The 27,250-nt window shown below is 45.5% G+C and overlaps 1 protein-coding gene across 1 annotated transcript in view; it reads left to right on the forward strand.

The window, feature by feature from the left end:
- The window catches only part of ZDHHC7 (zinc finger DHHC-type palmitoyltransferase 7), a 281,517-nt gene that overhangs the window by 230,867 nt on the left and 23,400 nt on the right, over positions 1-27,250 (forward strand). The window contains exons 6-7 of the mRNA XM_069216286.1: positions 4,928-5,009; positions 21,839-21,969. Coding sequence (XP_069072387.1) covers positions 4,928-5,009; positions 21,839-21,969 — 213 coding nt within the window. The remainder of the gene's footprint in view (positions 1-4,927; positions 5,010-21,838; positions 21,970-27,250) is intronic.

Genomic DNA, 27,250 nt, shown 5'->3' on the forward strand with positions numbered 1-27,250 from the left:
TTTAGCCAAATTACCTGTGCCGTTTCCAGACATGCACAAAGTTTTTAGCTGTAGTCAATAAAACAGTGTATAGTTTAGAAAAGCCATGCTCTAGATCATGGATGCCTTAGCACATTGAGCAACAGCTGTACGAGATCACATAGCAAAAAGTACTCTACATACCAGTTTCTCTGCCCAAGAACCTCTGTCCCACAGGTTGGCATTGCTTGTCATTTCTTTCAAATATGGATGGACTTCCTCATCACACCACATAGCCACAGTGCGTCATTCCCTATCCTGTTTAACCGATCTTTAAGGCTGTCAAGTAGCATCTAGACAACATTTTGAACACTTTTTGTACAACTTGAACTGCTATGAGGGCCTAATGGGTTACAATTCCTTGCGTTCTAAACATTTTCCAGTCCAGGTTTCCTTTTCAGTTGTAAGAGTTGACCTGCCCCATAAAACCTTCATGCTCCCTTGTCACCACCCCTCCCACCCCCCCCCAAAAAAAGAATAAAATCATTGGGCGTACTTCAACTATTGCTGATCTCTTTGGTAGCTTCTCAGACATTCTTATTTTAGCAAAGGTCTCTTACAGTGCACCCTTACTGTTTGCTGCTGGCAAGTTCTCGTTTTATCTCAAGATAAGTCAATAGTAGTAGCCAAGTAAACTTGGAAAACCTCATCGGTAACATGAGAAACATAATATTCTATTGACCCCCTTTTTATCACTGAATATTTTTAGTCACAAAATCTACCTAGGTTCCTATAATGTGATGTTAAACTCCAAATGCATGCTAGAGGCATGCATACTTAGTCTACTTATGCTAGGCTTTCCTTACACATCATTCCTTCTCTGCTAATTCCGAAAGGGACTTTTGTGCTTGAATATTATTCAATAGTTATGTAACTAATCACTGTCTGTTGAAAGCTGTATGTTTAATGTTTTTGTGGTAAGATATTTTTGAAGAGAGCACTAACACACAGACTTTAGTTGCTGTGAACTAAATTGGTCAGGATTAGAAAGAATTTGGTGGGAAAATGTGATATATATATATATATATATATATATATATATATTTGTTTTTGAGTTTTGAATATGTAAGGAGAGGATTCCACCTGTATGTCTGAAGACAGATGTTCCAGACTGTTAGAAATGGGGTCTTTGGTTGACAGTCAGGTTACCCCCTGTTCAAGCAAGGACCCTCACTCTAGTCAGGGTAAAAGAGAATCACCCTCAGCTAACCCTTGCCTACCCCCTTGGTAGCTTGGCAGGGCAGTAGGTTTAACTTCAGAGTGCTAGGTGTAAAGTATTTGTACCAACACACACAGTAACATAAGGAAAGCGCTACAAAATGACACAATACCAGTTTAGAGGAATAGAAAATATTTATGTAAACAAAACAAAACCAAAACGACAAAGATCTGACATACACAAGTCAAGTTATGAATTTTTAAAGATTAAACTCAAAAATAGCACTTAAAAACACAAAATGCTTCGATGAGGTGTTAACACGGCGTCGTGACGGAGTTGTTCCCAACAAGCCAACACCAGCGGCGCCGGACACGGAGTCGTGTAGACCCCCAAGTACAGTACCTTTGGTGAAGAGTGAAAACAAGTTGTTGCGCGAAGTTGGGGATCGCGGCATCTGTGCGAAACGTTGAATCCGCGCACGTCGAGTGGCATCGGTCACGACATGGTGCGGAGACTTCCACGGAGTCGCGGACTTCAGCGGGGCTGCAGCGGCGTCGGGCCTGCGAAGGTCGTCGCATTCCAGCAAAGATGACGGAGTTGGTTGCAGGCGGTGTCACCGGATTCAGCAGGGGCGTCGGTCCGAAGTCGATTTCCTTGGATTTCCACCAGCTTTCCTTTCAAGGGCCTAGGGACTGGATAGGGTACCACTTGTCAGAGCAGGACTCGCTCCAGAGGCTCCAGGTGCTGGCACAGAGAAGTCTTTGCTGTTCCTGAGACTTCAAACAACAGGAGGCAAGCTCTAAATCAAGCCCTTGGAGATTTCTTCATAAGATGGAAGGCACACAAAGTCCAGTCTTTGCCCTCTTACTCTGGCAGAAGCAGCAACTGCAGGATAGCTCCACAAAGCACAGTCACAGGCAGGGCAACACTTCTCTTCAGCTCTTCTCCAGGCAGAGGTTCCTCTTGATGTCCAGAAGTGATCTAAAGTCTGTGGTTTTGGGTGCCCTTCTTATACCCAATTTCTCCTTTGAAGTAGGCCTACTTCAAAGTAAAGTCTCTTTTGAATGTGAAATCCAGCGTTTCCCAGGCCAGGCCCCAGACACCCACCAGGGGGTCGGAGAATGCATTGTGTGAGGGCAGGCACAGCCCTTTCAGGTGTAAGTGACCACTCCTCCCCTCCTTCCTAGCACAGGTGGCTCATCAGGAAATGCAGACTACACCCCAGCTCCCTTTGTGTCACTGTCTAGTGTGAGGTGCAACCATCCCAACTGTCAAACTTACCCATACAGGGAATCCACAAACAGTCAGAGTCACAGAAATGGTATAAGCAAGAAAATGCTCACTTTCTAAAAGTGACATTTTCAAACACACAATCTTAAAATCAACTTTATTAAAAGATGTATTTTTAAATTGTGAGCTCAGAGACCCCAAACTCCACAGGTGCATCCGCTCCCAAAGGGAATCTACACTTTAATCAGATTTAAAGGTAGCCCCCATGTTAACCCATGAGAGGGACAGGCCTTGCAACAGTGAAAAACGAATTTAGCAATATTTCACTGTCAGGACATATAAAACACATTACTATATGTCCTACCTTAACCATACACTGCACCCTGCCCTTGGGGCTACCTAGAAAAGGGAAGGTTTAGGCCTGGCAAGTGGGTACACTTGCCAAGTCGAATTTACAGTTAAAATTGCACATACAGACACTGCAGTGACAGGTCTGAGACATGATTACAGAGCTAATCATGTGGGTGGCACAACCAGTGCTGCAGGCCCACTAGTAGCATTTGATTTACAGGCCCTGGCACCTCTAGTGCACTTTACTAGGGACTTACTAGTAAATCAAATATGCTAATCATGGATAAACCAATTACATACAATTTACACAGAGAGCATATGAACTTTAGCACTGGTTAGCAGTGGTAAAGTGTTCAGAGTTCAAAAGCCAACAGCAACAGGTCAGGAAAAATAGGAGGCAGGAGGCAAAAAGATTGGGGATGACCCTGCATCAGCAAAAAAGTCCAAACCAAACCTTCAGAGGCAAAATACACCACCATTGACAGGTGGAGGGTGTCATTGATGACACCACAGCAGGCTGAGACCTTTAAAGAGACCATGTTTCATATTTTGAGCACTTTACTGGTTCCCTCTGGTGTGCATTTGGGCCCAGTGATCAACAGTGTCTCCACTTGGGTTACCGCCGGGGAATATGTCCTCAATATCATCTTTGCCACTCGAATCTGCCTCTGGTTCCACCCTAATTGTGGCACCGACTTCCACTCAATCTCCAAGCTCTGTGCTGCTTCCTTCTCCACTGACTCCTGTCCCGATGTTGCCGAAGTCAAGCCCCTGCTGACTTTGTTGTCCAACCTCAAGGCGAATCACCTTAGATCCTTACTTAGGTTACATCTTGATGTTACTTCAACGCACCATGCCCCTTTGTACTCTGATTCTGACAACTCATTCCCACAAGGCTTTCCTCAGAGACTTCATCACCTTTTTGGTTCGACTCTGACCAACCCGATAATGGCAATGGTGATGATGGGGATGACTTTACCCACGCATCTTACTTGGATGATGCCATTTATATGGGCATAAAGAAGGCCAGTGGACTGGATACCGCCTCTTATATAGGGTGGGTACCACTCCTTGGATCCCCGATAAAAGATGGGGCATCCTATTTGTGATTAGACAGACATCTGAGGTTCTACACTTCCGAGTGAAAATCAGGACATTTCTGACAGGGGGCTTGCACCTGGGACCATCATCATCTCAACCCTGCTCTTGCCAGCCAGTTAACAGTCAGTTGGCAAGGCATCATAGACTGGTGCAGGCAACCTGGACTTTTTTTTACGCAGCACCCGTGTTTCATCCTCAGTCCTGGATCTTGGTGAGAGCACCTCTGTAGCATCTGAGTACCCACACCACCAGGGCTAAGGCTGCTACCACTGTGCTGGCACGTGGAGTGCCGTCTGTTGACATCTGCCTGGCTATGAGGTGAGTGTCAGTTCACGCTTTCACAAAGCACTACTGCCTTAATAGGCAGATCCAGCTGGAAGGGCATTTTGCTCATTCGGGCATACAGGAGAGACTGGTCTGATTCCACATCATAGTGGGGAGGTACTGCTTTGGTATCTATTCTAAAGGCATGGAATCTGCGGTTAGAAGTATCCATAAGAAAAAGAAGTTACTTACTTTCGGTAAAGCTCTTTCTGATGGATACTCCCATCAGATTGAACTGCAGATTCCTCAGGTCCTTCCCATCTCCCCATTCTGTGGAATGGTCTTTGTTTGCCATCTAAAATGGTCCAAATTATAGATTAACACTAATACTACCTTTGATTGCTTTTTGGTGCTAGGCATCCAAGGGTGCAGAAAGATTCAAGCAAGAAACTGACTTAGTTGCTCAGGGGTGGTTCTTATATACACCTCCGGTCTGTCACTTTGGGAGCGTAACGAGGCAGTTAATGTCAGCACTTAATATGAAAAAATCCAGATCCAGTCTGATGGATATTCTAAAGGTGAGGAAGCTGTGGTTAGAGTAACCAACAGAAAGAGTGAAGGTAAGTATCTTGTTTTGTGAGTTTCATTAAATCATCCTTCTAATTTTGAAGCTGGTGCAGTTCGCTTTACTGATGTATTTAATGAGGTTAAGTAGTAAGAGTAAAACGTTATACATCCCTTCTATCCTGCTTGTCTAATTAGTATGGATACAATGTCACTGAGCTAGAGTTTCTTTCATTGCAGATGTATATAGCTCTGATTTCTGCTCATGCACTCGTTCTCTGTGGGTTCCAGTTTGTTTCCTGTGTCCGAGGACAGTGGACTGGTGAGTAAACATTAATCTTTTTAACTAATCATTAACAGATTTTAAAAGCTATTGCACAGGCACAATTTCAGCGTATATTGAAGATTAATGTGTTTGCATTTTTTACTTCGTCTTAAAGATGCGGGTTATTTGGGGTTTTTGTAGACCGCTCAAAGTACAGGTAGGCTGATAGTGCTGGGTGCAGGTTGAAAAAGTGGGTACACAAAAGTGGGACAAAAATTGCAAGAGATGCAGATGTGATAAAGCAGAATTTAATCTCGCAAAGGGAGAACTCTTACGTATTCAAAGATGTAAAAACCTTTACAGTGAGGAGTGACCAATGAACTACCAGTCTCGGGGGTCTGATTTGACTGAAGTAGGTAATTGATGGAACAGGACGAGAACAAACGGATAATAACCTTGGCTATAGGCGGAGAGGAATAGGAGAGTCTTTAGACTTTTTATAAATTTTAGGAAGTCCTTTTCTGATCTCAGTAGCTGAGGTGATCTGCGCAGACCTTTTTTAGGCAGAGAAAGTTTGGTTAAACAGTTGCTTGACCATGCACAAAAATGTGAACAACACAGCATTTTAAATTACGATCCCCTTTTGATAGTCAACAAATGTAGTGATCTTGGGCAGTGACAGATGAACCCGGAAGTGTGGTTTTGAGTTCTTTGCAGATTGTCGATCAGGATCTTGAAGGGGTCTAATAAATGGACTATATGTGTATGGTGATTAATGGTGTCAAAAGTGGCATAGGGATCTGATAGCAACAGGGCTCAGGGTGGACCTCTGTTCCGTGCTTGCAGTGATTATCTTTTCTGGGATTTTAAGAGGCACAGTTTCTGATGGATACAACTACCTGTGGATTCCTCACCTCATGAATACTCCCATGGCGCCAGCATTCGACGGAAATCTTCTTACTAGTCTCTGCACGTCGACGAGGACGTCACTCTAGCCCACGCGACGCCGTCTGACGTCATACAGGCAATAAGAGGTCCTCGACGACGTGCGGACGTCAGTTCCCTTTTTTCCGTGCATTCGAAACGGTTATCTTCGAGGGAGCAACTGTTACTCTTGTGGTTACAGTGTATATCTTGCTGCGTAGTCTTTCGCTGTGGAAATAATGTCGCAGAGGAAGTCTGGATTTAAGCCTTGTCGTGAGTGTGGAGGCAAGATGTTGGTGACGGATCCTCATTCCGATTGCCTTTGGTGTTTGAGCTCCGACCACGACGTCTCGACTTGTGATTCATGTCAGCACATGAATCCAAAGGCCCTCAAGGACAAGTCAAAGGGGAAACATCACAAGAAGTCTTCTTCCCCAAGACATCGGCGTCATCGAGACTCCCGGCGCCGTAGAGAATCTCGGCGTCATTCAAAGGAGACTCGCTCCAGGTCTCCGGATCGGCGCCGAAGGACATGGGAGGTCAGTCCCACGGTTACGCCGCATCCTTCGACGCCGTTGCCCTCTCCGGCGTCTCCAACTTCACCTGGACAGGCGTCGGTGATTGAGGTATTGGAGCCTCAAGTGTTTTCTCTGGCGCAGACGCCGAGGCCGGCGTCGGGGTCGCCTCCGAGACAGGCACCCCAGTATCCGGCTTTTCCCACCCCTGGAGCCGATAGTTCCGCATTCTTGAATGCGATGTATGCCATCTTCCAACAGATGGCTCCAGGGGGTGCTCCGGCTGGGCCTTTGGCCTTTTCTTTGGGTGATCCTGCGCCTCTTCGGCCGGCACCCTTTATGCCCTTTCTCCCGTTTGGGAACGTGGGCTCGGCGCCACTGTCGGCGCCGGTGGCCGCTCCGGTGGCTTCAGAAGGATTGGCCCCGGGGATTTCCATCCCGTCGACGTCGGGATTTCGGCCTGTGACTCCGGTGGGTCCATCTGCGGCAGTTGCTCTTCCGTCGGCGCCAAAGTTACCTGTGGCGCCGGATGCGGCGTCGGTGGCTTCTGAAGATCGGCGCCGATCTTCGACTTCGGCGGAGGCATTGTCGACTCCGCGTATTGAGCAACGACTTCATTCAAGGAGACGTGCTCTCCGTGTATTGGAAGAGCAGGAGTACCAACGAGCCCTAGAGGAAGGAGAGCTAGAGGACTCGGGTGATGGGCTGCGTGGACTGGAGTCGGCCAGTGGGCTGGACACTTCCCCTGAGTGGGACCTTTCGTCCCCGGGGGAATATACTGAGGAGGCTGCTTCCTTTCATGCAGTGGTACGGAAGGCAGCTAGTTTTTTGGACCTGCCTTTGCCGGTGGTGGAGGCAAAACAAAACCTTTTGACAGAGGTGTTACATCTGGCCTCAGCCGCGGCGGAGCCTCTGTTACCATTTAATGACGCTCTGCTGGATCCGGTGTTAGAGGTGTGGAAGAGGCCGGCATCTTCCCCAGCAGCTCACAGAGCCGTGGCCAGGAGGTATCGGACGGCTCCAACTGACCCTGGTTTCCTATCTAGGCACCCTACGCCGGAGAGCTTGGTGGTGCAGGCCTCCTGTTCGTCCAAGTCAGCGCCTGGTTCTTTTCCGACGGTGCCTGGGGACAGAGATTCAAAGAAGCTAGAGGCGCAGTCGAAGAAGATTTTTTCATCCTGCAGTCTGGCGTTAAAAGCCACCAATGCAACCTGTATCCTGGGGAGGTATATTCATGCTCTGATGGATGACATTTCCTCTTCGTTTACAGAGCTTCCCCAGGGTCTTTTGGATCTTGTCTCAAATGCCCAGGCTGCTGCGACCCAAATTATCCAGACGGGACTGGATACCACCGACTCGGTAGCCAGGGCAATGGGCACAACTGTGGTGGCAAGGAGACAGGCCTGGCTCCGTAACTCGGGCTTTTCGGCAGATGTACAGTCCACATTGTTGGATCTCCCGTTTGATGGGGACAAACTGTTTGGAGCTAAGGCTGATTCGGCCTTGGAACGTTTTAAAGAAAGCAGGGCCACGGCTAAGTCGTTAGGGCTCCAAGCTCCTTCTTCCACGGCCTCTTCCAGATTCTTCAGGAGGTTTCGTGGATTTGGGCGTGGCTCTTCCTCCTCTTCCTTTCGGGGGAGATATCAGCAACCTGCTTCTTCCCATCCCTATAGATCTTTCAGGGGGAGAGGTAGGGTCCGCACCAGAGGAGCCTCTCAGCAGCACTCTGCCTCTTCCTCATCCTCTGGCGGGGTGCAGCAGGGGAAGCAGCCTTAGGCTTCCACCATTTCCCACTCACTCCTCTCCTGTAGGGGGAAGATTACAGCATTTTCTCACCAAATGGAAGACTGTTACATCGGACACTTGGGTTCTCAGTGTTGTGGGAAAAGGCTACACCCTTCCCTTTCGGGAGTTCCCGCCCCTCATCCCGCCCCGCCCTTCGTATTGTTCAGAAGAACACCTCCTGTTGCTAGAACAGGAGGTGCAAGTCCTCCTTTCAAAGGGCGCGGTGGAGTTGGTCCCGGAGCAGGAAAGGGGTCGAGGAGTTTACTCAAGGTATTTCCTGATTCCCAAGAAGGATGGTCGTTTGAGACCAATTCTGGACCTGAGGATCTTGAATTGGTTCCTCAAGCAGGAAAAGTTCAAGATGCTGACCCTAGCACAGGTGCTTTTGGCGTTGAACATGGAAGACTGGATGGTGTCTGTCGACTTGCAGGATGCTTACTTTCATATCCCGATACTCAAGTCACACAGGAAGTATCTCCGGTTTGTGGTGGGATCGCAACACTATCAGTTTGCGGTCCTTCCGTTTGGTCTTACTTCAGCACCTCGAGTCTTCACGAAGGTGATGTCGGTGGTTGCGGCAGAACTCAGAAGGAAGGGGATAGCAGTATTCCCTTACTTGGACGACTGGTTGATCAAAGCCAAGTCCCCGGAGCTTGTGTCGCATCATCTGCAGTCAACAACCCAGTTGTTGTTCGACCTGGGCTTTTCGGTGAACGAGCCCAAATCTCACCTAGAGCCCTCTCAGCGCCTCCTGTTCATAGGGGCAGTACTGGATACAACATTGGGTCGGGCCTTTCCTCCGCCTCAGCGGATTCAAGATATTCAGGATTTGGTTCCAATGTTTCGCAATGGAGCGGTAGTTCCAGTCCTCAAGGTCCTTCGTCTGCTCGGTCTTTTTGCCTCCTGCATTCTGTTGGTCACGCATGCTCGCTGGCACATGAGGGCTCTTCAGTGGTGCCTCCGAAGGCAGTGGTCTCAACTCAGAGGGGATCTAGAGGGTACTGTCAAGATCTCCAGAGATGCTGCTGTGGATTTGAAGTGGTGGATTGCAAGCAACAATCTTTCACAAGGAAAGCCGTTCCAGCAGTCGCCACCAGTGACCACAGTCATAACGGATGCTTCCACTCTAGGGTGGGGAGCTCATCTGGGGGATCTGGAGATCAAAGGTCTTTGGTCTCCAGAGGAACAGATGTTTCACATCAATCTGTTAGAGTTACGGGCTGTACGTCTGGCTCTCAAGGCCTTCCTCCCTTCCCTTCGTGGTCAGTCGGTACAGGTCCTAACGGACAATACTACCACGATGTGGTACATAAACAAGCAGGGAGGAGTGGGGTCGTACCTTCTCTGCAGAGAAGCTCTTCGACTATGGTCCTGGGCAAAGGACCATCGGATTTGCTTGATAGCAAACCATCTGGCCGGAGTTTTGAACGTGCGTGCGGACAGTCTCAGTCGCCACTTCTCGGCAGACCACGAGTGGCGTCTCCATCCAGATCAAGTCCGTTTAATCTTCCAGAGGTGGGGGTTTCCTCGGGTAGATCTGTTCGCCACTCGAGAGAACGCGCATTGTCCGTTGTTCTGCAGCCTTCAGTATCCGATGCAGGGAGCGTTGGGGGACGCGTTTCAAATAACCTGGTGCGGCCAGTTGCTTTACGCGTTTCCTCCCATACCCTTGATTCCTCGAGTATTGAGGAAGATTCGCCAAGACCGGGCTCTAGTAATCTTAATAGCTCCGGATTGGCCAAGGAGGGTGTGGTATTCCGACCTTCTCCAACTCTCAATGTGCCCGCCGCTCCGTCTCCCTTTCAGGGCAGACCTCCTCTCGCAGTCGCAGGGGCAGGTTCTACACCCCAACCTCCAGAGTCTGCACCTACATGCCTGGAGATTGAACGGGGCAACCTGAGTTCCTTCTCTCTCCCGCCTGAGGTAGTGGATGTTATATTAGCGGCCAGGCGACACTCCACTAAATCTATCTACGCTAATAGGTGGTCTAAATTTGTTGCGTGGTGTGGAGAGAGGCAGATTGATCCTTTGCATGCTCATCTATCGGACGTTTTGTCTTTTGCTCTATCTCTGGCGCAGAAAGGTTGTGCAGTGGCTACCATTAAGGGTTATTTATCGGCCTTGTCAGCCTTCATATGTCTTCCAGACCAACCATCTTTATTTAAATCCCCTATTGTTATCAGATTCTTGAAAGGTCTTCTAAATCAATATCCTCCAAAGCCATTCATTATGCCGCAATGGGATTTGTCCTTGGTCCTGACTTTCCTTATGGGGTCCCCTTTTGAACCTATGCATTCTTGCCCCTTGAGGTATTTGGTTTTAAAAACAGTCTTCCTGATAGCTATAACATCAGCAAGGAGAGTGAGTGAGTTGCAGGCCTTATCAGTAAAGCCCCCTTATACAACTTTTTATGGGGATAAGGTGGTGTTGAGGACCAAGGCTGCTTTCCTCCCGAAGGTTGTTTCACCCTTCCATTTGGCTCAGGCAATTACTTTGTCCACGTTCTATCCTCCGCCTCATCCTTCCAAAGAGGAAGAAAGACTGCACCGTCTGGATCCAAAGAGAGCCTTGAGCTTCTTTATTGATAGAACAAAGGATTTCAGGCTGGAGGATCAGCTGTTTATTGGATACGTGGGCAAGAGGAGAGGAAAGGCAGTCCACAAGAGAACACTATCCAGGTGGGTTGTTCTTTGCATTAAAATATGTTACTCTTTGGCAAAGAAGGATCCTCCTGAGGGCATTAGAGCTCATTCCACCAGAGCTAAGTCGGCCACTTCGGCCTTGGCCAGGGGTGTTCCTGTGGTCGACATCTGCAAGGCCGCAACTTGGTCGTCCCTTCACACTTTTGCAAAACATTACTGTTTGGATTCTGAGGTTAGAAGGGACGGCCATTTTGCACGGTCAGTGCTGCAGGATTTCTTGGTTTGACCATTTAGGCACCCACCGCCGGGCGTGGTACTGCTTTGGGACTCTATTCATGAGGTGAGGAATCCACAGGTAGTTGTATCCATCAGAAGAACGAGTTACTTACCTTCGGTAACGACTTTTCTGGTGGATACATTAGCTACCTGTGGATTCCTCACGGTCCCACCCGCCTCCCCGTTGCCTTTCTGGTTTTACCAAGTAATCCTTGGGTGCGCTCCTCTTGGTCTTTGAGGGTGCAATAGATGTGTATATAATATATTTATATATATATGTATATATGTATATATCTTTGTGTATATACTTGGTGTGTGTATATATTTTAAAAGAGAAAGTTTTATATATATATATTTATATAAAAGGATTTACAGTTATTCATACACTGTTGTGTGTTTTTACAATATAATGGGATGTTGCCTTGCTCTTTCATTGCATTGCCTGGTTGTTCTCATGCACGTAAAAAATGATTGGTACTGACGTCCGCACGTCGTCGAGGACCTCTTATTGCCTGTATGACGTCAGACGGCGTCGCGTGGGCTAGAGTGACGTCCTCGTCGACGTGCAGAGACTAGTAAGAAGATTTCCATCGAATGCTGGCGCCATGGGAGTATTCATGAGGTGAGGAATCCACAGGTAGCTAATGTATCCACCAGAAAAGTCGTTACCGAAGGTAAGTAACTCGTTCTTCTCTGTCTTAGTTTCAAGATGTGAGGAGAGTTGGAACCTCACCACTGATTATAGGGGGTTTGCTGTGTTTTGGAGACCGGCAATGGTTCTGCAGCTTGACATGACTGCTGCATACTCATTGGATTTGTTTGAGGAGCAGGGTTATTAGTGACTGTTTCATTGTTTGAGGAATTTCACCTGAGACGAGTGATGCATTGATAAGTTTAGTGATCTCGAGAAATAGATCTGGGAGGCCCATGCTTGGAACGTGGGCATTACAGATATTGGTGTTTGGAGCAGGTTTTGAATAGTGACAACTGATACTGGCTTTTGAGTGCTGACATCCCAGTTTCTCTGTAAGGAGCTGAGCGGCTTTTTGAGTCTAACTTATTCCGATGTTCATCCAGTTATTCTTTTAATTACAATTCAGTTTAGCGCTTAAATGAAATAACCAGTTTGTGAAGGCAATATTTTAGGACATATAAAAAATAGTACATAAATATACAGACACCGTGATTGCTCAAGGTTTAACCCAAAGTTGATGTGGAGCAGCTTATATTCGGTTGTAGATCCCAAGTCATTTGCCACAAAGTGAACTGTATCGGCTGCGGTAAGGAGACTTGAAACATTGCAGACTATAACGCAAACAGTTGTCTTAATTCCGTTAGTTTATTTTTGTTTGATAACTACGAAGACCACATGGGTCCCTTTCCTCAGGCACTTATAGTAGAGCTAAAAAACACAAAACGTGTGATGAGGGAATGCTTGCAATTTGTCTACCCACTGGCATCGTTGAGGTGGCATGGTGAACAAAAGAACGATGGGTTGGGATGCCACCCCGAGCGATTGGCAGTGGTTTTACAAATTGCAGGCATTCCTCCATCACCGTCTGTGTTTTGGGTATAATGCAACTGACAGGGAAGAGTATTCGAATTCCATTTTACACTTCATGATGGGAAATACATGTTTGTAAGAAAGAAGGAAACGGGGGAAAGCAAACGTGCGTTTCCTTCAGTCCAGCTGTGTTTTTCACTGTTCATAAAGAAATTCTGATTTTATAGAAACAGGAAGAAAGGAACCTACTCATTTCTGTGTGTTGCATTCTGCTTGTTCAGGACATTGAAATGGTGAGTGATAGCTTGAAGAACCGGCACTGGCCTTGATTCTCAGAAAGGATGTGAAGGGGAGGGGAGTTCATTCTTGTCTGTTCGAGACTGAAGGTTAGGAAAAAGTCAGTGAGAGACGGATTCGTGTCTTTTATTTACTCGTGAATTTGCTGACCTTGTAGAAAAATATCTATAATTTTAAATTCAGGTATTCTTTTGACTTTCTGTGTATTTTAAATTTAATTTAGGATTCGCACACCTGGCCTAAAAGTTGTGCATGGCCCAGAAATATGTGCCTTCTTTACCTGTCTCGCCAGACTCAAGGTTTCTTAAAAAGCAAATCATACAAAACGTACATACATTGATGGACTTTTGGTCCTCCATTGGACTGTTGTAATGTCCTTAGGTCTGGCCTTTGAGAAACCTTTGTGTCTCGCCAGACTGTGTCATTTTCCAAATAGTTCATATATAATATACGCACAAGATGGACTTTTGGTCAGTAGACTCCATCTGTTAGCCTCTTGAAATGTCATTTGCTTCCTCCGGTCACTGCATGTGCCATTGGGCAATGAATCAGCCCGCTTTGCCTAGTGACTCTTCACTTTGAGTGACCGCAGAAATCTTATGTACATTTTTCTCATCCACTTAAAAATAGTTCCTTTCTCTTCAGTCACAAAGTTCTTTTTAAGTGTGTATATCTACTTTATTTTGATATAATAATCTTTGAAATGTTCAGTTTTGCTTACTCTTCAGATGCCCAGTTAGGTGGTGATTCATGTTTTGTCTCAATTTTGAAGTTGGTATTATCAATCGTTTTTTAACATTATACCGGACAGCAATTTGAATGCTTCGTTGGGTAATGATTTTTCTAGTCTCCTTAAAAAGCAGTGGTAAAATGCATGTCATAACTGCAAGAATAAAAAAAAATCACTAGCAAAACAGCCCTATCAGTGAATGTTTTCTTGGCGTTCAACATTTTTATTGCCGGCGTGTGGTGGTCACATTTGTGTTGGAGTCTGTTTTCCTTTTATTTTTGTGTCATGCTTACGATAAATGTAGAAAACAAAAAAATAAACGTAACCATTGCACCTGCGTAAAAAGACCAGACCTATTGGTTTTGCAGTGCTTGACTTTCTAATTGTGTTTCTGTGATTAATTCTCTAGCTACCATTTTTTGTGCCAATTGTATTTAGAAATCCTTTGTGCTTTGTTGTTTCCTTGTCACATTGTTTTCCCCAGAAATATTACTTATTTCCTATTTCTACCATTGGTCCATTTTCATTTCACATTCTGCAAATGCAACTGGAGTGAACCGAAATTAGAGTAAGATCGAATGAATGTTTCCGCCTGTCGTTTGTAAACTTAACTTGAATTTCTCTTTTACTTGTTGTAAAATATAATTGGATTTATCAGTTGCCTGTTGTGCTGTTAATGAGAGAAGATAAATATATATTCTTGAAAACTGGCAACAACAAATCTGTTAGCTATTGCCTTTTAGGTTTTTAAAAATATTTCCCTTACTTTAATTAGGAAACCTATTTTTCATTTGGCTATCAAGTTATTCCCCCATCTATGCTAATTATTGCCATACTCTTCCTCTATTGTACATCTCTCCATAGTTAGTCACAACTAAATACAAGTAAATCTTCCACTTGCAGATAAATCTAACACATTTTAAAATCTTATTTAGGTTATTGAAATTCTAAACAAAAAAACGGATTTACTTTTGGCAAGCCTATCAGATCGACATAAAAATGCTGCCACTTAGTAGCATTCTGGTCTAACGATGCGTACAAGAGGAGAAATTGAGCCAAAGCTATTTTGTAATTCAAAATATTTGTTCTGCTCTTTGCCATCTTTAAACAAGCATACTATACCTTTATAAAGATCACCTCAAAGTAATGCTCAACATCATAACAGCTAATGAGAGTTTTCAGATCATTAAGTATTGATGCAGTTCACTGCAGAGAAGCAAAGGTTTTTGGGTGATGGCCAATTGCTTCTAATTTACATCCCTCTGTTCAGTTTTGTCATTGTTTAATTGGTATTACTATTGCTCCAAACAACTTACCTAAATAAATCTAGGCATCTACCTTCAGCATATGTGTGTTACAGGTCAGGTTGGAAATACAACATTTTCAAACAAATACTGAGATGGGTTGGTAGATTGGTTGGTATAATGCAGATTACTACTACAAGAGAGGTGGGGATAAGTAGTATTGTGGGCTACAATTCAGTTGTGATTGAAAAAAGAGAGTAAGGTCCTTTGTCGTCTTGCCCTCCCTCCTTTCCCAGGTAAGACTGCTGAAGAAGAAAATCCCAAAGATGCTCTTAAAATTTTGAAAGTGGAACCAGCTCAAAATCCTCCCCTAACATGCAAGATCAGCCTCATAGAATTCTGTGCCAACTGTCCCAGCCTAGTGTCCGTTTTCCACCTAGGAGCAGCAGTACTTGTTCTGAGGTGTTTAATCTTCTTACGCTGCCTTCCCTTCCTGAAGGCACAGCTTTTTCATGTTGATTGTTTTTTTTTTTTTTTTTTTTTTGTGTGCGTACTGTTAAATATGGGCTTAAAAGTAGGACTTTTGTGTCAGCAGTTCATCCTCACAAAGCCTGCGTATCCAGCTTAGTAAATTTTCACCTGATCAGTTGCCATCCCTTCTGCATGGGAATCCAGCTGAGGTCACCAGCGTCCAGTATTCTGTTCATATCAAAAGTAGAAGTGGTGCTACAGGAGACCATGGACTTGTGGCAGGATACAACTTGTTTCTTTTTAGATTTCAGGCCAGATGCAGAACTTGTTTTTGCATTGCCTATCGGTGTGGTGGTCTCCTCTTCCCTCTGGGTTGTTCAACTGTATTCAGGAGGTAACCACTTCAGGGTCAAGAAACTCTAAGCATCTCAGTCAAAATGCATCTATTCTAAAGACCAGAAGTCCCTCAGTACTGAACAACCTTCTCCAACCTGATAAGTTTATTACGTTACTGTGTAAGGGGTGCTTGTGCCTCCGCACAGCACAGGTTTGGATCACTTTGGGGATTGATCAGCGTCTTCTAGTAACATACCCTAGAAATTTTAAGTTCAGAGTTCCTATCATGGAATAGAGACTCCAAGTCACTGAAGGTATTATTACCTCTATCTTGGTTTTGCCTGGATCTCATTTGGTTGTGCCTGATAGTCCAAAAACATTGAATCCTGTAAAAGGGTTATGGCACCAATCAGAGAGAAAAATGTTTCTCATTTAATCTGTGCAGACTCCTTTCCCAGGCCTACTTTGGATACTCCTTCTGTACATTACAAAAAGCACAAACCTTAGGAAAAGATAAGGGAAAACAATAATAAAACAGTACAACAGTTTTGCTGTGGTCTCATCACCCCATTTGTTGATATTGAGCGTCAACAAGCGATAGAGCCAACATTCATATTTTGGGCCTTTACTTTGGCCAGGAGTATGAGCATTGACAGCCCCTCTCAGGTTCATCAGTGGTGTAATTCTTAGCGTTTGGCTGTCTTGACATTTTCATCCAGACCTCCTTCAGCCCATGAACAGAGCCCCTTACCTGTTGCTTTTAATGTCTGTGACTATACTGAATATTGGTATCCCGCTGTCTCCTGTGCCCTCTACTTTTCATATCACTACAAGGCACGCAGAAGGTTTTCCATTGTCAAGAGAGAAGGTCATTGTTTCATGTCTTGAATGAACATGACGAAAGAAGTAACATACACTGCCTTGAGCCCTTATTGTGTGGTTCTTTCTGGATATCATTGTCGAGCTGATCATATTTAGAGGTTTGTGAAAGTCAGAGGCTCCTCTCAACCCCTGAAGCAGACTTCTGTTTCAAGTGAGACCGGCTTAAATAGGCAAATGTGGACATGGGGGTTGGGTCACCCAACAAAGTAGTTTCATCCAGTCATGTAAAATACTGTGCATCCCACCTCCGCTTCAGCCAAGTCGGTAATTAGGGGAGCCTTTGTTTCCCAAATGGCATGCTTTACTCAAATATCAGCTAAAAAAAACAGAATTAAAGAACTTAAAACAAGAACTCGAACTCCGCCATAAACAATGCAGCTCTCACAGAGAATACCAAGAATTAATGACTGCTAAAGTCGAGCTAGAACAACTCCTGATGAAGGAGACATCAAATAAAATGCTCTACATAAACCAGAAATATTACAAGAAAGGTAATAAGGCAGACCGGTTATTAGCTGACAAATTAAGAAAACTCCAAACCAGAAATACTATTTTGACAGTTACAGATGAGGCAGGGCTCGTATACACCACAACGCCTGACATTTTGAGGGCATTTCACCATACTACTCCAGTCTACAAACTGCTCAATCACTGGACAAGATGGCGCAAGAATGTTATTTAGTGTCCGTGGTCTTCCCCCAACATGAGAGATCTTGACCTCTCTCTGAAATGGTCCAGTTGTTGTAAGGACTTCGATTAAACAACTCAAACCCTACCAGGTGCAGGGCCCCAACAGCCTATCAACATCCTTCTCTAAAGCATACATGAACATAATGGCTACTCGACTTAGAGTGCTTTACAGTTTTTTCTCCAAACCAGAATTATTTTTGATTCTTTGGGTTCCTGGGTGCCCAATATAGTGCCTTGAAGGATAAGTTTTCTTGAGCAGTAGTGTCCCTTTTTAACATTCTGCACTTTCCAGGAGGGACCTTCTTGCTGGCGGCTCTTACAAATTTATAAAACGTAATGTGTCCTGGTTGCAACCTGTGGTTCTAAGATTTGGGGTATCACAAACAGTGCTGCTATTAAGGTGGAAAAAATCTGCTTTTTCAAAAAGATTTTTTCTGTCACCGCCAACTTCCTCTTGTGATGCATATGCCATGAGGCACTTGGGCCCATATTTATACTTTTTTAGCGCCGCATTTGCGTCATTTGTTGACGCAAAAACGGCACAAACTTGCAAAATACAATTGTATTTTGTAAGTTTGCGCCGTTTTTGCGTCAAAAAGTGGCGCAAATGCGGCGCTAAAAAAGTATAAATATGGGCCTTGGTCTTAGTTATGTAGAGGACTGTATTAAATCTAGGCCTTTTTCTCTCTGGATTTCCATCTCGCAGAATGTGGGAGCGGCTCTGAACCAACTTGTTATTAAAGATTGCCTAGCATGCAATAATGGTCTTAGCATCCCTTGGCTTGCCCATGTCAAGGAAACTCTTTATGACCTGGCTAGGTCTCACCTCTTTTGACGATCCTAGCTCTTGTTGTTGGATGGATAAAAAGATATCGAAAGCCAGCTAATAAATTGTGCACATGATCATAGGTCAACGGTGGAAAGCAAGAACCCATCTGTTTTAGCTTACCTGTGTTTGAGGCCTTCTCACACCTTGGAGGATTATTTGATCATTACTCATGAAAAGTGAGAAAGATCCCTCTTGTTTTGTTTCTGAACTGGTACTATTGTGGATCTGTTATGTTTCCCATTAGGGCATTTTAAAGTGGCCCATGCCTGTCCTTGTCCATTTGATGGCATTTCCACCCAGTCCCTATTACATTTTTTCTTTTTTTGGTCAAGTTTACTTGAAATATACTAGCTATTTTTAATTCCGTTTATCAAGAAATGCAACACAAGACAGAGTAGAATTTGTTTGTATTACCTTCAAAAGCTGGCAAATAGTGAATGTTGTATTTATGTAGGGTCTATTTTAAAACCTGATCAAATGCACAGAAAACACAGCGAACGAATGGTCCTGCTCTCGCTAGATGCGGAGGCCTTCGATAAAGTGGATTGAAACTACATTAAAAAAAAATCTTGCCAAGACGGGCGTGGACCCTAACCTTCTCAAGTATGTTATGGCAATCTTTGTCCACGTCTCATAACACTCAAAATTCAATGGCACGTTATCTGGTAAACTCATTCTAATGAAGTGAACGATACATGGGTGCCCCCAATCTCTCTTATTTTCACCCTCACAATGGAACCCTTAGTACCACCCCTGAAATCCAGGTCCTCCGTCTTGGCCCAAAGGAATACAGACTGCCTTTGTTTGCCGACGAGGTGCTTTGCTTTATGACAGGACCGGACACATCAATTTCAGCCTTGGTTCTGGAACTCAAACAGTTGAGTTGGTCTCAAGATTTAAGGTGAATTATGCCAAATTGTATGCATTGGGTGTCTCCGATCCCTGGGACTCTCAAGGCCAAACCTGCAAGGTTTGGGATTTCGTTGGGATAACCTCTCACTCCAGTATCTAGGAATCACACATCTATGGGGCTAACATCCCACCTTTGCTAAAAGTCCTGTACAAGGACTTATGAAGAAGGTGAAAGCTGGAGATCGCCTGGCAACATGTTCCCCGCATCAAGATGAACTTGCTCCCCAGGCTACTATATGTCCTTCATGCACTTCCACTTCGGTGTACACCACCATTACTTAAACAGATCCAAAACAAACCTCTTGCTATTTTTGTGACAACAAACACCTCATAGTGCTAGGCTCACACTTTTCAGGAAGACCGTGGTTGGGGGTGAGGGACTATCTAAAGTTTCTGGCTGTACATTAGCTGCACAGTTGTGGCCGGTGATAGACTGGCATCAGACCTCCCATACCACTCTCAGTGCAAGTAGGACAACACTATGCCAGGATTCCTTATCCCACATACTGTGGCTGCCACTTAAACACAGACCGAAACAAAATACTGTACTTCATTCCACCACCATACTCTGGACTATTGGGAGGCAGTACATTGAAATCGAAACATGACCTCCTTCCCTTCTCCCATGATGCTGATTAATTCCAAACTATACTAGTTCCCGGCCATTTAGACTCAAGCTTTTCTTACTAGACTGAAGGGAACCCAACACATCAGAGAATTTCAAAGAAGGGACACTAGTAGCAAGAGGCGGATGCATCGACCAATTCAACCTCCAAACACAAGACTAATATAAATTGACCCCATTTCTTACATTGCCTAGGGGACAAAGAGGTCCCATCAAAGGTCAACAGCGATAACACATTGATCAAAACCATATTTCATAATAAAATAAAAAAGGGACTTCCTTTCTGTACACAGCAATAGAATAATCACACACTGAACAACCCCACTTCCTCTACAACAGTCTGGAGCAGGGTCCTGGGTCAAGAGATATTAGCCGACACTTGGGGAACAGTGTGGACTAAGACAGTGAAGTTGTGTGCAACACAAAGAAAATGCATGAAAACTCCTCATTAGACGGTACCTCACCCCTGCCCGAATGAAAGTAATAAATAGTGACTTGCGAGAGAGAGAGGGGGGGGGGGGAGCGCATGATAAACATGGTGAGCCTACCCAAAGATTTGTATTTACTTGGAAGAGGTCATTCAGATGGTGGAGGCGATCATGGGAGTGAAATTCCCGATGGATCCTGCTATTCTTCTGTTGGGTGCCCTGGGTGAGAACTCCCATATATTCACCTACAACCCCCATGTGACTAATTTAAACTTCTAATTCAGCCTTTGCCGGCTTGCCTAACACCCGCACAACTGCCTTAACCCCTCCACTACACGTTTGGTGGACAGAAGTGTGGTCAGTCTATGCAAACGGAATACTGTCAGTACTATTGCAAGACACATATGTAAAGTTTGAAAAAAACGTGGTCACCCTTCCGGACTTTCATGAAAATGGGTAGGCGGTATAGAGAGGGCCCAACAGGCAGACTACCCATTCTCCAATTCCAGAATCCCACGCAAGTGATGTGGTTACATGAACCACGGGTTGGATACAGCTGTGACGATATGTATGTAGTATAATAGACTGTCTGTACCGTGAGATCATTAGTACGTTTATTTCTTGTTATGCGACTCGTTACGGTCTATGCCAGTGATGCTTAATGCAACGTTACCTCTTTGAAGAAAAACAATTTGCAGTGCCCAGCATCCGACGGATGGAGTGTTCACAGCAGGTGAACCTTCAGCACTGCAAGCTGTAAACTAATTGTTACAGGTAGGTAGAGCTTCCCATTGCAAGGATTTTTCACGCTCGTGAAGCCTGGCTGTTTTGAAATGTTCGATCTATAAAAAAAGATTACTAGTAGCAGCTCAGTAATGTTAACAGTTTGTCACAAAGTATCACTGTGATGTCAATGTTATGGTCATTTTTGTTACATGCAGCATATAGGTTGTGCCCACTGAAATTACAAAAAGCATCTCGTCATTCCGTGCAATTGTTGACCTACCTTCAGGGGCGTGGCTTGGTCAGTAAGGTTGTGGGGTGTGAGCTTCAGATTTTCCGACCATCAGGCTGTCGTATAGTGTTCAAATACGTTTTACGACGAGCAGGCTGCATGGGAGGAGCCTAAGGGGCAGTGGAAAGGGAGACGAATGTGGCTTGGTGTTAGTTCTAAGAGGGAAAACACAATATTTTGCACAATAACCAATATTAATGAGGGTTTTTAAAACGGAGAGGGAGAGATTGTGTGTGTTTTTATCTGTGTGTATGTATGAATTCCTGGTGAAATCTGACAGACATCACGTATCAGACTGAATGCACCCATAACCAGCTTTTTATCCGCAGGTGCAATTAATTGGGGGGGGGGGGGGGGGGGAGAGAAGAATCACACCTTAAACCCCCAACCCTCCTCCCAAAGCTACGCCCTTGCCTCTGTATCGTTCAGGAGTAAGCATTTTGTTCTCTCTGTTAGTTGATAATTACTAGGTATAAAAATATTATGTTCAGTATGATGTGTAATGGACTCCAATAGGAATACGAACCACAAGTCTGCACACGTCCTGACATTTTTGTGTCCATTCCAGAACATAACATACAAGCTTTTGTTACCTCTTACAGTTTCTTTTAAAATAAATTCTTGCCATCACTGGGTTTTTACACCGTAACGAGCAAGTGGCTACTTTCACATTTTCAACACATATTAAAAAAATATTTGCATAAAACATCGGAAAACCTCCAAGGTTGCAGTTATTTTATATTCTGTTAGATGGTCATTCATGATTACGTTTGCTTCACAGTGTGCAGTAATTTCTCCCCTCCCGTGACCGTAATCCTGATGATCTTCCTGTGCCTTGAGGGTCTTCTGTTTCTCACTTTTACGGCAGTCATGTTTGGCACACAGCTTCACTCCATATGCAACGATGAAACGGTAGGACCTACATATGTTTGTATTACTCTTATTTGTAAAGTTTCGAGTGGCTATGTTTATTAATAACTTTAATTGATGACTTTGAACATATTTGAATGTTTTTGTTTGAAGATGCCTCTGATGAAAACATGCTTACTGGTGTATCAGATCTAAATGTTTGTATATTTTCCAACATGTCATTGCCAAAATCTTGACCAATACACGTGTTCCACACTTACGCCCTCATTATGACATAGTCGGTAAATGCTGCATACCACCACGGCAACGGACCCCAAAAGACCGTCCCCGTGGCTACCAGCCGACCGCCATATTATGACCGTAGCCGGAATTCTGCCAGAAGGATGGCGGAATTCTGGCTACGGTCATGGCGGCGGATGGCGGTAAGGTGGCGCTGCTGCCAGCAGCAGCACCACACCAGTAGACCGCCGCCGACCTTATCATGATCCATAATACGGCCCGGCGGTGTTCTGCTGGCAGACTCCACTGCTGGTAGCAACGCCGCGTCCCGTCTCCTGCCGGAGGACCCCCTGCAAGCAGGTACGTCGGGTACTCCAACAGGGGAAGGGGTGTGGGGGAGGGTGTTGTGTGTGTGTGTGTGGGGGGGGTGTTGTACGTGTATGTTTCTGTGTGCATGCATGCGGGTGTGGGGTGTTTGGAATGCATGTGTGCATGAATGGATGTGAGTGTGCATGTGTGAATGATGTGTGCTTGTATGTATGTCGTGGTGTGCATGGATGGATGTATGTGTGTGTATGTCTGCGTGTAGGTGTGTGTATGTTGGGGGTTGGAAGGGGGAGGAGGTGTGGGGGAGGACTCTGAGGACGGGGAGGGGGGCAGGGGAGACCCTTATCAGTGCCAGAGAAGGAATTCTCTGGCACTGATAGTGCCTACCGCCATGGTTTTCGTGGTGGTAAAAAAGCCACGGAAACCATGGCAGTGGGTGGGGTCATATTACCGTGGGTAGCCTAGTGACGGCCGCCGGGCTGGAGACTGAAGTCTCCAGCCTGGCGGTCGTTACCGCCGTGGTGGTCGGTGTGGTACATTGAGGTTTGGCTTATGCCAAACCGCCAATGTCATAATATGGCGGTATGTACCGTCAGCCTGTTGGCGGTACTACAGCCACTATTACACTGACCGCCGGGGTGAGAATGACCCTCTTAGTTGCTACAGCATTTCACAGAATTACTTTCTCGATTCAAATTTCTTACTTTTTATAGCAATCTATTATTACCTCTATCAGTGGGTCATCTGGTTTTTTTGTTGGCATTTACCTTTCTTGCTTTGTTACTACACTTGGACAGGTTTATGCTACACCTAATCTTTGGGCCAAATTATCCCTCTAATATGTCACACTACACTTTATGTAGTGGAATAGTTTCCCCACCTAAAAACAAGTCCTGTCTTCAGAAGCACAAATGAAATAAATTTTAACTTAATCAAATACCTATTTTATGACCATTGATGAATGCTGTGTTTGATGTACGTGGATAGAATAGAGTTTGTAGCATGTATACTCCTGCCTGTTAGTGTTGGGCTCAGACGTTTTGAAGTTTTTATTTTTTTTAGAAAGTCTTTCAGGTCACGAGATGCAGTGTCACTCCTCCCTTAGTTCATGATGCTAATGAGCCTGACTCCATATTTGATTGTTATTTCTCGCCATCAAGTTCAGATGTGTACTACAAAGGCTTCGGGTTTTGATGTGTTCTCCACGCTTCGACTCAGGCCTAGATTGTGCAGTTTGATTGTGATCCTCTGGAAAAATCCTTGGATGTCCTCGTCCTTCTTGGCGACAACATTCACAGACAGATTTATCCATTGACTCATGACCCTTAGGTCATCCCTGTTTAGGGGCACACAACCCTCATCTTTGACAATTTGTCTGCAAAGAATGCACTCGGTGATGAAGTTGACTCCATTCCAATACTGTCCCCAGTGCCACTCCAAATACCTGTGGTCCCATCACCACAAGGTTTATAACCTCTGTTTCTTCCCTGAACACAGTAACACCACATGCCAGTCCTGTCTTGCCTTCTGCTCGAAGAACACCCTCCACTGTTGACTGTGAAAAAAGTCCTCTTTTGTCATGGTTAGCCCCCACTTTTTGCATGGTATTTGATGTAGTCTCAAAGTTGTTAGGGCCCAGGGCTCCTGCTATCCAGGCTCCCTGGGGCAGATCTCTTTCCCTAAAACAATTGCCAACCCCTTTAGCTGCCACTATTGGTCAGTAGTAAATGGTACTTGGGTATCCATGGCACGGGGTACGAAAGGTAGGCCCCTGAGGGCAGCAACACAGTTTGTGCCACCCAATGGGGCCATGCATCCAGAAGCACCCAACACTGCCATCGCAGGCTGAGTGTTCTGATGCAATCCTAAAATACAAACTAGACATGGCACACAGCCTGCGTGCCCTGTCCACTATACACTGCATGCCTGATAGGTAAGAGCTCTGGCAGGCCTTCCAGCCCTAAGGCAGTGTGCACTATGTGGTATTTGTGGCCATAGATGCATGAGCAGTATGCCCCTACTGTGTCCTTGCCAAACCTGGGACATAGTAAGTGAGCAGGGCAGCCATGTTCATGCATGTGCTGGACACTGATCAGTACGAGCTTCACAGCTACATGATGGCTACCCTGAACCCTGGGTTCTTTGGTATCGAACAACTCAGAATGACAAATCCAAACTGGTACCAGTATTGGATTTATTACAAAATGTACCCAAAGATCACCTTAGAGGTGCCCCCTGCAAAAGCTAACTACCCTGGCACGATTGCTGGCCGGTCCGAACCAGCCTGCCACCACCAGACAAGATTCTGAATCCCTGGAGTGAGAGATCCTGCTCTGGGATTCAAAACAAAGCCCTTCCTGTGTGGAGGTGCTAACACCCCCTCCCTCAGGAGTGTGCACTGCCCTGCTAGCGATCTTCAAAGAGCTTATCGCCCTTGAAACTCGACCCCCAGGCCTGCTACTAGTAGCAGATGGTTGTCCTTTTTGAAAACCCCCACTTTTGGCAAGAGCAAAGGTGGGAAACCAAACAAAGTACAGGAGGAGTGGTCAGTCCTGGCATGCACCACCCATAAGGTGTTGCATGCAAGATGACCTCTCCATTTCATTTTCCTCCATCTTGCATGGAAGGAAAATAGCCAATGAGGTGTAGAGAAGTGACCTCTGCCCACAGTAAGTGGTCACTTAGTGGGTGCAGCCCCCCTAAGGTAGATGCCGTATTGGTCACTACTAGGTACCCCCTCAAATTCCCAGTAAGTACAGTAATTAGTGGGCATCCCTAGACCAAATAAAATCAGATAAGGACAAAAGGAGACCAGCAACAAAGAAGACCCAATGCTCGAGAACGGAAGTCCTGCTGCACCAAGAAAAGGCACCAAACCCTGCCTGCTTCACTCAGGACTCAATAGTCGCTGCCGAGGGGTTGCTTGGATGTCAGACGGACTCTATAAACCCCCACTCTTTAAACATCACCAAAGATCTCCTTCCAGAGTGAAGGCATCACCTTGCAACACCAAGGAACCAAAGATCCAGTGAAGGCCACTTCACTGACCAAGGAACCGGACACTGCAGCCAGATCAAACTTCACCTGTAGGACCGTGAGGACAAAATCTACCAGTGTGACAAGTTTGGTGGCACTGCACCCTCCAGTGGCCAGACCATGCAGTAACCCGAGGTACTGGTCACCTCACATCAGACACACAGATGGACAGTCCATTCCTGAATGAAAAAGGACCAGGTGGAAGCCCCAAGGCGAGGGACTTCAGGAACCACCCTGACCTCCCACTAGAGTGCCCCTGCTGACCTGCAAGCGACCCTCCAAAGTACCTACCTCCTGCTTCCAAGGGCACCTTTGTGCTCAGCTCCTGTCTCACTGATTCGCTCTGCACCCAGTCGCCCTGTGCCATGCACGGAAGATCCAGCTGTGCCTTAATAGTCCTCACCTCTTGCAACCTCGACACCTCAAGGGAACCCACCGGACTTAACTTTAAGTCCGCCTGTGCAGTGCTTTTCCGAATGATCCCCTGCAGTGGCCTAGCTCCGACGACTTTCTGCAGCTGCTCCCACCAGAACCGGGAGTCAACCAAACTTCCCCAGCTGGCCATGGTGTACCCATCAGTGACCTCGACATGCCTGCAAAAGGAGACATTGGTAAACGCATTGCCTGATTTACTGTGAATTTTCAAAGTATTTCTCCACTGATTCCTATGGGGCAGAAATACGCCCCAGAAGACCAGCTTTACTAAAACTTTGAAAATTCATAACTTAAAAAGTACTCACCCAATTTTGATGATCTTAGTCTTAAACATGTTATAAAAAGCAGAAATATTTTTGTAAATTGACTTTGACTTATTCTTTTGAGTGTGTACCCTCATTTATTGATATTGTGAGTATAACAAATGCTTTGCATTTCTCCAAGATTAGCCTAACTACCCGACCAAGCTAGCATAAAAATTAGAGCATTAGGTGGTCTAGTTTTTACCTCTGTAAACCAACATGTGGTTGCCTGGACGCCCTGCACAGTGTGCCTAGCTTTGCGCACTTCATAGAGGGCCATCGGAAGATACAGCAGCAGGCCTCTAACAACATCCCCAACATCTTCAGAGAACCAGCGAGGATGCCAGCCCATCGGGCATCCCGGCCCATCATCCATCACCCAGTTCAGAGGCAGTCAGCCTAGAAGGAAGAAAAACAAGAGGCCAGGAGGTTCACCTCACCTCAACTCACCTTGACAACCTTTGGCCTTCAAACAAAGACTTCCACAGGTGTTGTTAGTATGATTGCCACCTAAATGCACATCAAGCCTTCCAGGAGGCCTCGTGCAAAGACAGAGCACTGCCCAAGGGGGTCGAGCATCAAGCCTTCTGACAACCACATTGCCGCATTCATTCGTCATCCGGGTGTGGTCAGCATGACCAACAGCTTCAGAACAGACGTCACTTCAGAATCCAGGCATCAACCCTGTTTGGCCATTGAGCCATAGGATCCCCCATAAGCCTTAAGGAACTTTGAGGCTGAAGACACTCATGACTCTGGCACCAAAGCTAGCCATGATCGATCCTGTGGCCATCGTCGATCCTGAAGCTGCTGAGGCTATTATTGGCACACAGGATTACATAAATGGCAATCTCTGACCCTAAATGAGGAAATTTCAACAAAGCTCTCCCAGCACCTACAGAGACTGTGCCTTTGAGGAACAGTTGGTTTTGGAGCCTGCACCAGCTCTCAAGCCTAAAAAACAGAAGGAGAGGGAAACCGTCCCTCTTAGCTTTGTTCCAATT

The sequence above is a fragment of the Pleurodeles waltl genome, chromosome 12 (genome assembly GCF_031143425.1).
Source record: "Pleurodeles waltl isolate 20211129_DDA chromosome 12, aPleWal1.hap1.20221129, whole genome shotgun sequence".
Lineage (NCBI taxonomy): Eukaryota > Metazoa > Chordata > Amphibia > Caudata > Salamandridae > Pleurodeles > Pleurodeles waltl.